The sequence below is a fragment of the Diorhabda carinulata genome, chromosome 4 (assembly GCF_026250575.1).
Source record: "Diorhabda carinulata isolate Delta chromosome 4, icDioCari1.1, whole genome shotgun sequence".
NCBI lineage: Eukaryota > Metazoa > Arthropoda > Insecta > Coleoptera > Chrysomelidae > Diorhabda > Diorhabda carinulata.
Window position 1 is genome coordinate 22,908,393 of NC_079463.1, and position 16,395 is coordinate 22,924,787.

A 16,395-nucleotide genomic window follows, 5' to 3' on the forward strand; every position below is an offset into this window, starting at 1 on the left:
ATTATCAAACGGATACTTAACTACAGAAAAAAACATTGCAATTGATACACCTTAGTCTAGGTTCTTGGTCACACTAAAATCCAAGTTAATAAAGAGGCCAATACATTGCCAGAAAAGGCCAAAACGTCTTTTATTGGCTAGAAGTTGTGTTGTAATAAAGTGCTCCTTTAAGAAAGTTTCTTTGCAACTAGATCCAATCTACAACCATAATACTTTCTTTACAGACTCTGGCGAGATTCTGAGTAGAGAAGAATAAAGTTTGAATTCTAAAATACCTTGTCATTGCAAGCATACATATTAGTGCGAATTTAAAAATTTTGGTTGTCAGTGACTTCTCTAGATTTGTTCTGTTATTTGGTTGATTGTTGAAATAAATAAAAGTATATATAACTTTTTTTGAAGCCATGAAGATAAGCTGTATAGGTTGAACAGCTTTGATATGAGGAACATAACAGCCCTATTTATCTTCATCACATTGTGTTTATTAATTTGTATAAACGTAAATGTGTCAGTGGAATCACATACCCGGAAAAGATTTGAACTATGTTATTACGGTGTCATATATTGAAAAATGTAATTTTTAAAAGATAAACTTTTTCCATGTATTTATGTGAAAAAGTTGAATTGCCATGGAACTTGATTTAGATAAAAATTATAATTATATAATCTATAAGTTATGCTCATTTCAGTATAGTTTGTATGCTATTGTACAGAGTAGACCCTCATTGCATTGAACCATATTTTTCAATTTTGCTACCAAAATGGGAAACTGAGTGAAGTGGCCTTAAAACTTACTAGAGGTTCAACTTGATATAATTGAAATAGAAAACTTACGTTGTTTAAAATTGTATATTTTGATACATGAACCTATCAGAAAATTTATGATACATGGAAAAGGGGGTCCAAACTCTCTTCACGGTACTCAAACCATTCTGTTTTTCACGAAAAAACCACTTGGAAACAGAAATAAAGAAAATAAAAAACTGTAGTCAAGCATTCGACTGGGAGTCTATAACTGGTCTCTTTTTTTTTGTAATTTTTTCCAAAAATTATGTTTTAAATTTAACAATAACGCAAATAATAGGAATAAGAAAGAGCAGGAGCTTATAAACCTATCTACAAATTAAAATTAATTTTTTAAAAAACATTATACCTTACTGTATTTTTTTGTAACATTAATATTTGAAATAAAAATATAATTGAAAGTTTATAATATGAAATTTGAATATCACATTTGTGTATTTGACATTTTTAATCTAAACAAATTAATCGGAATAATCAGAATCCTTATCACTGTAGTCATTCTCTTTTTCATCATAGTCTGGATCTTCTTCTACAATTTTCACAGAAGAAATTTCTTGTTTTGCAGATCTCTGGTGAAATACAAACGAAATGTATTTTGACATATCCCATATTTGTTTTAGAACCTAAAAATAAAAACGTGGAAATCAATAGTATATCTCACTCAATTTACACAGGCGGTCAGTGAAAATATTAATGTGCTATTTTTAACTTCATTTGGTATAATTCTTGTGTTATACTATTTAATAATAGCAATGTAAGGAATAGTGTGTAGTTTGCAATGGAAGGTATAAACATGATTATGAAGTTAATTAAAAAATGTAAATAATTCAAAAGCTATGGTCAGACTCGAGAAGCACAAGATGGAAAAGTTTCACATTACTAGTGATTTAAATAAAGTGATGGCCAACATAAAACTGATTAGGGCGCAAATATGATTTTGGCATATGGGGACGACATCAAGACTATGATTTCCATATATAATATACATGTATTTATATAGCTTCGAGTTTCCAATTACCAGCCACTTTACCATATGACAATGAGGTAGGAAGGGGAATATATGCAAGTATCAAAAAAAGAATCAGTGCTATCATACATTCCAAAAACTGCTGGCTATATAAACAAAAATCTGAATGCAGTTCAAAATCTTGAACCATCACAGAACAAAGCAGACTCACCAGAAAAATTAATGCATAATTTCGATCTTCTAATGTCAAAAAATAAATCTATTAAAGGAATTTGAAAAATATACAAAAGAGGTTGGACCAAAAATCAAAAAATAATTAAGATGCGTTTGCTTTTCTTATTTCCTTCCTATTACATCCTCTATTGGATTGGGGTATTGACTGTTACCTTATTACACTATTATTCAGATTTCCATTTTTTAATGGTAATTTCATATGATTTTTGCTATATGCGCTCGAATAATACTAGGCATAAAAGAATATTTTCTCTTACAAACGAAATATATGACACTTGATTTTGAAATGTTAACAATATACCTGTAATCATCAAGATAACCTAATAATAAAAATGCACATGTGACTATACATTTTAATGTCATTCCATATTATTACTAATCTGTCACCATATTAATACCCGGGTTCGAGACAGATTTGCGAAAATCTTTTTTCAACTTTTTTGTATAATAGGACACGCCGATTATTACCAATTAGGTAACATCTGGGATCATATTCGACCACTAATGATCTTTCAAAATGATCTCTAGCAAACTGTAGTCGTACTTTAAGATATACTGGAGCTATGAAAGTTTAATTGTAGGAGGGCGAAACCAAGTAAACGTTACAAGACTTTGTCTCATGAAATGGCAAGAATTGATCCTGCTTTGTATCATTTACTTAGTTCTTCAGACCTTCTTAATGCTCTATGAATCGAGTTTTGTGCGACTTGGAATTTTTATACTATTTATACATATAAGAAGCCTTTTTCAATCATCATATGAGATGTAGTACATATTTCGGGGTGATATTATTATTTTGACTAGTTATACTTATTTTTAAGTTCTAATTAAGTTACAGAACTGTGTCGCATAAACAAAATGATTTTAAGATAAACCATCCATTTCTTGCACTTTACATTACATATTTTGCAAATCATTAAAAGATTGATGACTTTATAACGTTTGAAAATTAAATATTTCATTTAAAAATATTCAACATTAAACCACTAAAGAGACTAAAGTTCTCTTATTGAAATTTTTAACTAAATAAAAATTTATCTCAATTTTTCTGGAGTCGTGTAATATTACAACGTTTCGAATGGAAAATACCAAGAATATAAGTGCCTACAGTAGATTAATTAATTAGCCAATATCAATTTTGAGCAAACAAAAAACAAGAAAGCATGTATAATAACCAGACATAGATAATGATATATAATAATGAAATAAAAGTCTAAAAGCTTAGAGCTTGATATGTTCAGAGTGTTCAGATTACATGAATATGGGGCAAATTGTCAATGTTTATCATTTATGATAGCCTACTGATTTTAATTGGAAGTTATAATAAAAATAAACTTTGATTTTCGCACATATTATTTTACTAGAGTTGTGTATTTATTTTCGTATTTTACAAGGTAACGATTTTGGGTAAAAATAATTTTCAAAGGATGCTTGAAAATGTTTCTTGAATTGAAATTTTTGTGCACATATAATGTAAGTATGAAGTTTTTAAGATCTTAATGAATGAAAGGAAGATCAGAAAACTATGCTTTTCAAATAAAATTATATAATTTTAACAAAATTTCATCTAGAAGAATATATCAAAAAATAAACTGAATATTGTATTCATTTTCAGTATCCTCACTTTCAACCAATTTCTCTTAGCTTTACAACAAAATAAGCTCTAAATCCTCAAAACTCGATATCTTGCCAAAATTCAAAAATTTTCCATCTAAAGTTAAACCTCTAAAGAATAATAGTTATGAAGTATTATTTACCATATCTGCTAAGCCTTTTTTGTCCCAACAATGATACCACATCGATAAATCGTCTGTGCAATCTGCTTCATCGGGAGGATTCTTAACTTGAATTCGATTTAAGCACCGTTTACATTTGAGCCTCGCATGTGTATCTGAATCAGTATCTTCCAATTTAAATAGGTCCCTAAGTTCTGCAACGCTAAAATGTCTGGCAGTTTCTTCGTTCATATCCACCACTGTTGAACTTAGAGCCTTTTTATGGGCCTGTCTTTGGAAAATTTTCTCTTCAATTGAACCAGCCTAAAAATTCAAGCACAGAACTAAGTAAGAAATAATGATCAAATACTGGTGGGATTGAATACAAAAAGTAATATCTAATAAACAATTAGAAAGGTATTTCAAGAAAGAGATTAATAATAAATTGACTAATTCTTTGATATGTGACATTTTACTAATATTCTTTGTTGGTTATCAGAAAATAATGATTTAAAAGAACGCTCAAACAGATTAACAGCAGTATTTTGTCTCTTAGTTGATAGAATTGTCGATTATACTGACGAGGTTAATTTGGTATTCAATTTATTCACAGAACTCTATTACAATTTATTTCCACTTTTGAATTTGTCACTAGAGTGAGGTCTCTGAAATAGCACTGTTTGATTGGGTGATTTAATGCATAATCATAACCATTGATATGTTTTTACCAGCACGTGAATGTTTGGAATGTATTTGTCCTGGATAATCGCTACGAACCACTGCTTGCTTCAAGAAAATTTTGTATTTGAGACACTTCTACTAGTGTGTTCGATATTTTCTTCAATTACACTTTTATCTTACTGACCTAATTTATAGTTAAACTGTGTGTTGTATTTTTATAAAGCCAATTTATCGTAATCTTTATATTTCTATGCATTTGCGTATGAAAATGAGCATGTAATGTGAAAATGAAACTAGATTTTCATGAATATTTCTAAATGTCTATATCGTAAAACTTAAACATCACATCTTATACAATAGAGCGATGAAAGAAAGCTAAATTAGAAATATATTCTGATAATGATAAATAGACAATTATTGGCACTTAACTTTAATGAAACAAAAACAAAACTTATGCGATTCAGTAACAGTAAAAATTATATTCAATGACTCAGACACATCACTGCATATAACTGCAGTAGTGTTGCATTGTTAGTAGTTTTATTTGCATATTATAAATTATTTTCTCTAGAGCTGTGTCATCTCATCTCATCTCATCTCATCTCATCTCATCTTAATTCAATTCGAACCTTTCTTATTAAAACAGCTTCGATTTTTGTATTTGATGTTTGTTTGAATATAGAGAAAAAATAGACCACTTGGGTAGCACACTTGTTCATTAAATGAAAGTTTTTAAAGTGGATACATATATAAGTAGTTCATGGCAGACTATAATTACCATTGGCGAAGTTCAAGTTATCAAAGAGAGCAAAAGAAAAGTGTGAACAGCAAAACAATCTTTTCTCAAGAAGTTCAACATATTGAGTAACTAGAAACTTGGAATTTTGTTTTGTAGTTCTAACATATGACTGCAAAGCTAGAGCGATATAATAATAGAGGTGATGGAAATGTAGAAATATTTAGGAAAATTAATAAACGAGTTGTGATAGAAATTGAAAAAGAAACGGATTTAATCAAAATAATTATGAAAGAAAAACAAAACTTATAGGTTATGAAACACATATATGGTTGTGTTTCATGATATTAACATCTTCAAAAGAGAAATAATACTTTTAGAAAACAACTGTTGAATAGGAACCAGTGGCTACAAGGAAGGCTCGGCCTTTAGGATGTCACAAAACATAAGTGACAAATTCTGGCCACCAATATTTCCCTGTACTATATTTTTTCTATGAAAAAAAATGGTAATACAAAATCCAGACAATTTTCCCTCCAGAACTGTAAAAAGTACAATTTACTTACCGCTAAAAATCTATATATATAACATGGTTTCTGTTGGCCGTCTCTCCAAACTCTGGCCATTGCTTGATCGTCATTAGCAGGATTCCAGTCTGGATCGAACATTATCAATCGATTGGCACCAATTAAATTGAGACCACAACCCCCAGCTTTTGAACTTAACATAAAAATAAATTCGTTCGATTCGGGATTGTTAAAATTTTCAACCACTTTCGCTCGTTTTTTTATCGACATTGAACCATCCAATCGCACATACAAATAACCTCTAAAAATAATAAATACGATATGTGACGTTTCTAGAATTTGTTTAATAAAATTACAAGTTTCAGATATGAAAACGTTTCTTTCTCTCAACAAATCAGCAATAAAAATAATGTTAATTAGTAGAAATGGGATAGGGAGGGGTGAGGCGTTATAAAAAAATTAAACAAATGTTGCACAAAGTGTATAAAGCTCTAAAGAAACTTTTTATGCAAAAAGCTGTGTTTCACTCAAAAAGTCATGCTCTTTCAATCTGCCCCAGTATTAAATAAAAATAAATGTACTTTACTTACCTTATTTTGCATAACACTTCAAACAAATCCAATGTTTGAGTATAATTCGAAACTAAAACAATTTTATCGCTATAATTCGCTTTAAGATTTGCGAGAAAACAATCTAACAACATTAATTTCCCAGAAAGTTCAGGCCTTACATCGTTCGGCCCTTTCTTTTGCGGTAAAATATTCCTACTCTTCTCAAATCCTTCTGATCCTTCCAAAATTTTATCTAGTACTAGATCTGGATGATTACATAGCTTTTTCAAAGTAGTAATACTCGCTAAAGTACTTAAGGTATTTTTAGAGTCTATGTCGTTTACGGAACGTCTAATTGATTCCGAATTTATATAGTTGAGATAAAGTTGTTTCTGTAAAGGTGTTAGCTGACAGATGATGATCATTTCAAATTTAACTGGTAAATATTTTGTTAAAAGCGAAGAAGTACGACGAATAAGACACTTATTTACTATATTAGTTAATTCTGTAAGACGCTCTGAAGCATGCTGTCGCTCTAAATCTGTAGCAGTTGAATCTTGTCCTAAAATATCAAGTAATATTAGTCAATAAAAATATTATCGCCAGTAATACTTTCAAGAATAATAAAATAATCAGTGGTTGTTAAAAAAACTGCTGAATTGGTAAACATATGTCCTAAAAAACAGATTGACTAACAAGGGAGGGATCCTTATCAAACACCTATTAAGGGTGAAAAGAACAGAAGATAAGTAAATAGGTATTCAAATCTTTATATTTCAACATATAAATGGATTTGATATTTTAATCATCTGGAGAACACTAATAATATTTTCATAAAGACAGTCAGTTAGTATAAGTACTTTCAGAATAATTAATTAAGTAAATCTACTACTTGAGAAAAAATTTAAGTTATCTACATTCAATCCGCCTAACAAAGTATTCACATCAAATAAAATATGTTTTCAATAAAAGTGATTATTTAGTAACCCTATTTTCCAATAGACTTGACACAAAAGATGCTCCAAATATCTTGTTATCTCATAATCAATAGATTTTAAAGGCATGTATCAAAAATAACTAAATAGGATATGACACTTCCTTTCAGAATATTTACATTTTATGATGTATCTCTCATATAATAATTTACATTGAATAGTTCTTGCTATTAATTCTAAATAGTAATAAACATTAGTGAAAATACAGTGATCACAAAATTACAAGAATAGTTACTCATGTTACTGAGGGGAATTCCTCATGCCGAGTATTTATAACAATTTTTACTTTATCCCAATAAACAGAATGTGGCCCCACGGGTTTAAGTAGCAACAATCGGAAGCATTTCTAGAAAGATTCAACCTAATTTCAGGTTATTTAATATATTTCTCTCTTATTGAAAATGATCAAGTTCTAGTTTTAAATATACATTAGTGCATCTTAATACCTTACAATTCTAAAGGACCATGTGGTACAGCAAGAACTTAATGAGAAATGTATGAGTGAACTTGCTTCAATAAATTTGATACAAATTTTCCTTGCAAATCGGATTACTATTTTTTAGTAGACTAGCTATAGATTTGAAATATGAATAAAATAATTACTTATAGTACTAACCTCTCAGAATGTAATTTTCGAATTTCTTCTTAAATTCAGAAGCACTGCCTAATAATCCTTCATTTACAAAGTGAATCAAACTGAAATATTCCAATAAATCATTCTGTATGGGAGTACCACTAAGTAATACCCTCCTTTTAGCGTTAAGGCCCATTAGTGCCCGATAGGTTTGATTTTCACAATTTTTTAACCTGAAATTCCAAATTTTGATGAAAAAACTACTGACCTTTTAAGAAAACACGTACAATCAAGGGAAAAAAGTAGATAGGCTAAGTAAAAACCAAAACCTAATGAGAATGAAAAGATTAGCGGGAGAAGGAAAGAACGGAAATCTCAGGTACAAAAGGAGCACGAAATCTCCACCAACACTGAATACTAATATACAGGGGTTTGGTTTAAAATTGATAAAGCAAGTATAATACCTGTGACCTTCATCACAAAGCACTAATCCTATTTCACCTTTATGTAAAATATCAGCATGCATGCGAAACGTTTCATAAGATATTATGAGAACAGGTATGGCCGTCATCCCTTTTCCTTGCATGAATTGTAGCAGTTTTTTCTTACCATCTGCACCTCCGTCCATAATCATAGATGACAGCCGACCTTTCAACCACTAAAATAAAAACCTTTTACTTTGTCTTACACACTGTCAAATGATTATTATTGCTCATTATAAATGATTATTACCTTATTAATTTCATTGCTCCAATTTTTTACTAATGAACTTGGACAGACTATTATTCCTTTCTCTATCAGTGGTTTTGCTTCAGGTCCTTGTTTAACTAAAGTCCATAGTAAAGTTATACACTGTAATGTTTTACCTAAACCCATTTCATCTGCCATGATACATCCATAAGAGCCAGGTATTTGGACTCCCGTTACACAATCATACATAAACTTAACTCCCTAAAAATATTTATACATAAATATTGTTACCAAATAAATTTAATATTTTTATGATGCAATATACTGTGACTGATATATAGGTATAGATACCTCTGGAGCAAGTGGATATTAATATACACAGAAAATTCTACGAACAGTAGAGCGAATAGTGAAATATTGAAGATACATAGCGAAAAATACAAGGACTGTATGAAGTGAAGTGATGGTTACTAAAATATTAGCAGTGTTGTAATCAGTGTGATAATTGTGGTATAATAAAGTTGTAAGTTTCAAATTAACTTTACAATTTTAATTTTAATTTACCTTATCAAAATAAGTTTAGAATTTTTTTACTGGTGTAATTTTCAATATCTTTACCTGTTATAAATGTATTTTTTAATATTGACAATAACAAATACTTTTTGCTGCATTGTACATCAGGTAAATTTGCTAAAATGCAAGATATGATTTATTTTAAAATCATTTTATCAATTGCGAGACCTAATTTTAAAATTAAAACATAAAAGACACCATTTACTTGACATTATTTGAGATACGTTTTCTAGCACCATTTGTACAATAAAAGAGATTTTATAATTTTTTTAATTATGACACTATTTGAGCGGAGGTGTGATGTATTTCAGCTATTATATTCATTGGAGAAGTACAAGTGGTTCAAAAATTCCATGAGATATAATCGAGGATATCTTGATCATTGAGAATTGAACAGGTACAAGGAATCAAAGAGGACCAAGTCAGTAATCTGGATGTATAATGATATCAATCATAAACGGTTTTTGCCACATCCAGCAATAAGAGAAATTACAGGATCAATGAAACTGGACTTTCATTAACCTCTGCACATCAAAGACTATGATTACACTTTGCTAGAAATCATTTGCGCTGGGAAGACCACTACTGGTTGAATGTGATATCCTCATATGAATCCATATTTTATCTATTTGGCAATAGCAGACCAATCTGATAAAAAAGAGCAAACTAAAGGTTTGAACAAGACTACATACAATCAATGTATGCATATGATAGCATGTCAGTAATATCAAGAGATAGCATTAATATGGAGAGCCTTATCAACGTGGCGATCATTCAAAGAAGTGATGTTAATGCACATGAGCATGTTAGAACCACAAGATGTACCTTCCACCCCCAATTTTTTTTCAAGAGTAACAATACTCATTTGCATTTCAATAGAAGTATCCAAATTTATCTTGAAGAGATTGAAATCCAAGTAATGATATAGCCAGATAACAACACTCAGTTCAATCCAATAGAACTTGTTTGGGATTTAAGTCACTTATGAACTTTTTCACACTAAACAGGCCAAACTGTGCACACTCGAATATAATCGGGAATTGAAAATAATATGAAAGCAAAAAAATCGTTTTATTGTTGATATTTATCATTTACATGGAATTGAAAGCTATGACTTATCTATTCAAGAGTAAAATAAGGCCTTTTCATGGAATAAAAGTCTGTATGTCAAAATTTATTTTGTTTGGCTGGTTTTTTCAAAAAAATTGTGCATTAAGGGGTTATATTCAAATATATTCCAAGATAAAAAATGGATGTGTTTATTTTATTTCGTAGAGAAAGTGTCATACTATTTACTCATTTTTTAAAATGCGTTTAATCTGTACTATACCTATAATCATATTAATTAAAGTGAATATAAAATATTAAACTTACTTCTCTCTGATGAGGACGTAAAATATTTCCTAATTGAGGATCAACAACTACATGAACTAGTACTGTTCTGAAAATTGTAACACATGGAAGAATAAATTGATCATAGTGGAAAGGTTTATAAAATAACTTGGTATACAAAATATGTGAATTCTGTAATGCATAAAGCTATTAATCGTTATTATGTAGTAATAATTTTAAAACAGCTTTTGAATTTCGATGGATTAATTCAAATACAAGAAGTAGTAGGTAACCTACCCATCTTTTTTCAATTTATCATGTTCAGATACTTCTGGTGGAGAATACAATACAAGCGCATTGGGTGTATTGGGATCATAAAGTGCTCTTTTTACTTGCGGACGTCGAATCCCTAAATTTTTGGTGGATCTTGACCCTTCATAATTCGGAACAGGGCATTTAAAAGGTTTGGACAATTTCTTAATAATTTCTTCCTGAAAAGTATTTTCCATACGTAGAATATAAGTCAAATGAAAATATAATTTCAATTTAAGCTTACATGGTCTGAAAGGAATACAATTTCAGTATTAAGAGGTGATAGAGCGGTACGTTTAACAGTTTGATTATCATTAGACCTGTTTCTAGTTCTCTTATTTGTTAATGGAGTCACAAAATTGTTTTTCTGTGAAATTAAATCCTCAGTTCTAAATTTTTGACTAGGTGCTGAACTTCTCCTCTGGAATATAAAATCAATTAACAGTGGAAAATAACATTAAAACAAATGTACCATTTTTAAAAAACTTAGGTTAAGAGTTGGAGTCACGGAACAGTTAGCGGTTAGGCATAAACACCATTTTTCCATGCTATGACGGTGTTGGGATGACAACCAGTAATACTTCTATAACAGTGACTTCTAGTTGCACGAAACGAGACCGATATTAACAGGCAGTAGAGTATATAGCGGGGACAATTAAATTGATATGAATAGATACATATTGCTGCCAACAACGGACGCCACCGGATAATAAAATTTCATTTTTTCATTCAATTCAATAAGAAGCGGACTGAAAGTAGTCGAAACGTCAATATTGAATGCTTTTAAACGAAATTTAAATCAAGATAATTTATCAACAAAACTTTCTTCTTTATTTTATTTATTAGTAATTAAATATTAACAAATGAATTTGATTCAGTCTACAATTATCATTCCATTTATTAACTGAACTGTGTAATTCTTCCTGAAACAGTTAGACTGAGATTTAGTGAAGCTTCCGCAGTATGTCCTGTAATTTTTAATTTTCAATGCATTTGTATTTAATTGTAGAGCAACAATGATCAGTGTAGTGCACTCGAGTGAATAAAAGTTGCATAGATATAATTTTAAATATTTTCATGAAATAATTCAAGGTAAATCTTGTTGGATATGCTTATCACATTTTGTTATGATAAAGAATTACAGTAACCAATTTGTATCTTTAATTCTGAATCGTCATTGTTGTGTATTGTTCCTGTGGATATGCTCCGATAGGTGTACTAAATACTAAAAAATATTTAAAAATTATCTACACCTCCATAGATAAGCCGAGTCACAGAGAACATTGAAGCCAGTAATCATAGGTACAATGTACCATAGACTGTCAAGATCTTATTAAATCCTAGAATTGAGCTAGTAGAAGTCTCCAATTGTCGAAGGATCGACTTAGAATCGAACGAGCCTCCTTAGTAAATAAATTTTTTTTTCATGTGTACTGCAATTTCTTTGTTTTTTTCACAGTTCAACAGTATCAATTTTTCATCTTTTCTTCAGTTTAAAAATATGTACACCTTGAAACAAATTGTGATTAATTGGTTTGAAATTTCACAGTTTATGAATTTTTGGTTTCTTATACATAGAAGAAAATAATGTTGAAATTCTTTTGACTATATTAATCACTACAGATAATATCAGTCGATTTTAAGCTCCATGGTAACCCATCGACATTGAGAAAATAAAACGAAGGCATGATTTAACGAAATTTTGCTCACAGTGTGTTTCTAATATTCCTGAGGTACTCACCTGCCGCTTCTCTAAATTGAAAATTCATTCTTTCTTTAGAAACTAAAATCGAAATTTTGGATCGCTTATGAAAGGGACATAGAGTAGTAGATGTTGCAAAATCATACATCATGAACGAAGCTACAATAAGAACTATTAGAACAAATGAAAACACAATTAGAAAGAGTGTTGCAGCTTGCAATACCACGAGTATAGGCACAACATCATACACCAGAGATGTCGCAATGGGATAAATGGAGAAAGCGTTAATGCTTTGGATTGAAGATCAAACACAAAAAAGAGTACCCATTGATACAAGCTCAATAACAGATAAAGAATTATGAATTTACGAAAAAATTTTAGAGCAATTACCATCTTCTTCTTCAACTGAAAAGAAGCCAAATATTTTGGCAAGTCATGGCTGGTTTGAAAGATTTAAAATGAGACATTCTTTACACAGCTTAAAATTAAAAGGTGAACTTGCTTCTGGCGACGTAGATGCAGCCCAAGAATATCCAGCAAATTTTGCAGAAATTATTAACGACAATTCATACACCCCTGATCAGGTTTCCAATGCTGATGAGTCAGGTTTATTCTGGAAAAAAATGCCTGAAAGGACTTATGTCTCAAAATTTTATAAATCGGCTAGTGGTCATAAAGCAGCAAAAGATCGCATAACAATTCTTTTCTGTAGCAATGCTTCAAGAGATTATATTATGAAACCATTAGTGTTTAACAAATCAAAAATGCCCTGTGCCTTTAAATGAGTAAACATCAATAATCTTCCCGTTTATTGGAGGGGTAATAAGAATGCGTGGGTTACTGCTGCAATGTTTACTTAATGGTTTCATGAATGTTTTATCCCAGATGGCGAAAAATATTTAAGTTCAAAGGGATTGCCTTTTAAAGTGCTTTTATTAATTGACAATGCGCCGGGTCACCCACAAGATCTAGAATATGAGAACGTTGAAGTAAAATTTTTACCAAAAAATACAACTTCATTATTACAACCATTGGACCAAGGCATAATTTCTACTTTTAGTACATAAAACGAGCCATATATTTTGGAACAATTGGAGAACAATGAATCTTTAATAGTTATTAGTGCTTGGAAGAATTTTACAATAGTAGACAGTGTGAAGCATATCGCTTTATCATACATTGCGATTAAGCAAACAACGCTCAATAACTGTTGGAAAAAATTGTGGCCAAATTCAGTCAAAAATGAACATTCCATTTCAACTTTAAGGCCTCAAGGTAACGTGTAAAAATTGTTATGATTCTGCACTCTTCGTTCAATGGGAATACTTTCATTACATTTCTGACTGCAACCACATATTTTCCCCGAATCCAACATCTTTGCTTGCACTTTTTTTCCTTTTGCTGTGATATATTCCTCTCCTCTTGTGTTGTTCCGGTTTTCGATTTCTTTTTGTAGAAGGTTTGGTTCTATTTTCATTTCCAGACTCATACGGCTGCACCAATACACTAGTTTCATCGGAAAAACAAAAGTACGGCTGTACAGTATGTTCGGTACTAAAAATCAAGCCGGATACCAATAAAATTGTAGCCTGTTTCTCATATGTATCAAAATAATGAGAGTGGCAAACATGTCTAACTTTCAATAAACACTAAATGCAAACATGCCTAAACCACATGTAATTTTCTCTTCTCATTTTCGGCTACTATGAATGGTTTAATATAAAAGTTGATTTCTTTTATTATGTCCCACTATACTTGTTAACTACGGCTTCCATCTGATGGCTCATAATCTGGATCAACACTACATTCTGAATCCTCCATATTTTGTGGCTTGGGCAACTATGTCACAAAAATCAACTTGCCTCGAGTAAAATGCAAAAATTCTCATAGATGTCGCTACCTATATAAAGGAAATGTCGAATAGGCAACTATTGCTTACCATACGGTAACTCAGTATGAGTGGGTTAAGCACAAAATGTAATATTTTAAAAGTTTGTTGGTTATGCACGTTTTCCACTGAACCCTTCAAATATAAAAGTTAATACCAATAGTGCCTTCATATTTATTATTAGACTGACCCGACCATCCAACTGAATTACCCATATTATTTAAAGATTCCGGAAAATTTAGTTGTAACTGATTTTATATCTGGTAAAGGTGTATAAATAGGTAAGATAGTACTGTCAAAATATACCTCTCTCGCCTGCTGTCAAAGTCAATCTCAGATATAGAATTCGTTTCAAAAGATATGAAAGGTAATAGTTTTCATAAAACAGTTTGTACAGTATTCTTTTTATTATTTTGTTAGAAATTTTAAGGACTGTATTTTTCATTGGTTTTCTATAGTTTTCATTGGTTTCCTTTATCAGTCGATTGAAATTTGATTGTCTTTGTCGTACATTAGTTTTTAAATAATGAAATTGTAATTAAAAAACAAAATTCGAACTTGAGAATGATCTTTTCAAATTGAAAATCCGAATAATTGATACAATTATATAATCAATTTATTTTAGAAAATTTTTCTAGCAGTCTGTATTCTGTAAATAATTCAGTTCTTAAAACCTCAGGCAATTGGATTGAAAATATTTCAAATAGCTAAAGATATTCTACAGTTTCTATCACTAGGCCCTGAAGTTAATTTAGTACCTATAATTACAAAAGATATTTCAATTAAAAGTTAGTCGATATTAATTTCATATCCTCTTTTATACAAAATGACTAATAAAGAAATCTATGATCGATTATGGGTCCATCTTCTATGCCTCCACTAAAAAACTGATTCTAAAATGTTTAGATACTATAGCCAATCAAGCATTACGCATAATTACTGGAGCTTACAGAACATCTCCCATCGAAAGTTTACAAGTAGAACTAGGAGAACCGTCACTAGCTAAAAGAAGACAATACCTAACATGGTCATATGCCAGTCTTATAATGAACAACCATGAACATCCAAACTACAATAGCACAGTTGCAAAGAGATATACCTCCCCCATGGCTGATTAAAACTCCGAGCATTGGTACAAGTTTGAATATCTTCAACAAGACAGAACTTTCACTCAAAACTTTCCATGTATTCTAACTGCATTCAAATCCTTTAATAGAGTTTTAGCTGCTGTTATCACTTCTCATAAACCTCCCTTGAAATATAAATTACCTCATATAAGCTCTGTATATTCAGCAGAAATATATGCTATCCCACAAGCTTTGATCGAAATTCAATAATCAAATCTACAAAAAACTGTAATTATAACAGACCCCTCACATGCTTGGGTTCCTTAAAAAATATCTATACCATCAACCCACTTGACCTACAAATCAAGATTCAATTGCATCTAATATAAAACAACGGTTTTTGTGGGTGTCCTCTCATCAAGGAATACAATTTCCTTGTATTCCTTGAAGATGCTGACAAACACGCAAAAGACGGCACGGTACGTAGTAATGTACATATAATGAATAGTGGTGTATATAGACTATAATCTTCCGTGGCAAGGATCATTTTAAAAATTAAAATAAATAAAAAAAGTGTGACAATGGTCACGAGTACGCAGTAATCACCCAAAACAAGTCATAGTAACTGGACTAAGAATAGGTCACACTAAAATTACACACAAATATTTGCTATTTAGAAGTAACAAACATGTGTACAAATTGGAAAGAACTTACTGTAAGACGTATATTTTTAGAACATACATTATTCACGTCGTAAAGACAACAATGTAATTTTCCAAATGATGTGAAAACCCTACTAGGAAAGAATCGCGTCGTGTATAATATTTATAAGTATCTGTTATATAAAAACAAAAGAAAATCCAAATTTAATAGTCATACCATGTGAAAAAGTTATTGTCACAGTTATAATGGAGAGACAACAATATATTGGCCGACACCAAAGTTTCACTCTGCCTACTTATTTATGCTGTAAAAAGGGGAATTTACAAAAATAAGCACATCATTTTCATTACTGACTCGAAGTCAACCAATGGGCAAAGCATCCCA

The 16,395-nt window shown here is 30.6% G+C and overlaps 1 protein-coding gene across 1 annotated transcript; it reads right to left on the reverse strand.

Moving 5' to 3' along the window:
* Positions 1-835: 835 nt before the first annotated feature.
* Positions 836-11,240, reverse strand: LOC130892947 (DNA repair and recombination protein RAD54-like). Its single transcript, XM_057798692.1, has 11 exons — positions 11,164-11,240; positions 10,936-11,112; positions 10,677-10,870; positions 10,422-10,488; positions 8,517-8,735; positions 8,249-8,442; positions 7,827-8,017; positions 6,255-6,777; positions 5,704-5,965; positions 3,763-4,044; positions 836-1,427 (listed from the first exon to the last, which is right to left on the reverse strand). Exons 1-11 carry the CDS (start codon positions 11,236-11,238, stop codon positions 1,266-1,268), a joined length of 2,346 nt encoding a protein of 781 aa, XP_057654675.1. The 5' UTR covers positions 11,239-11,240; the 3' UTR covers positions 836-1,265.
* Positions 11,241-16,395: the final 5,155 nt, after the last annotated feature.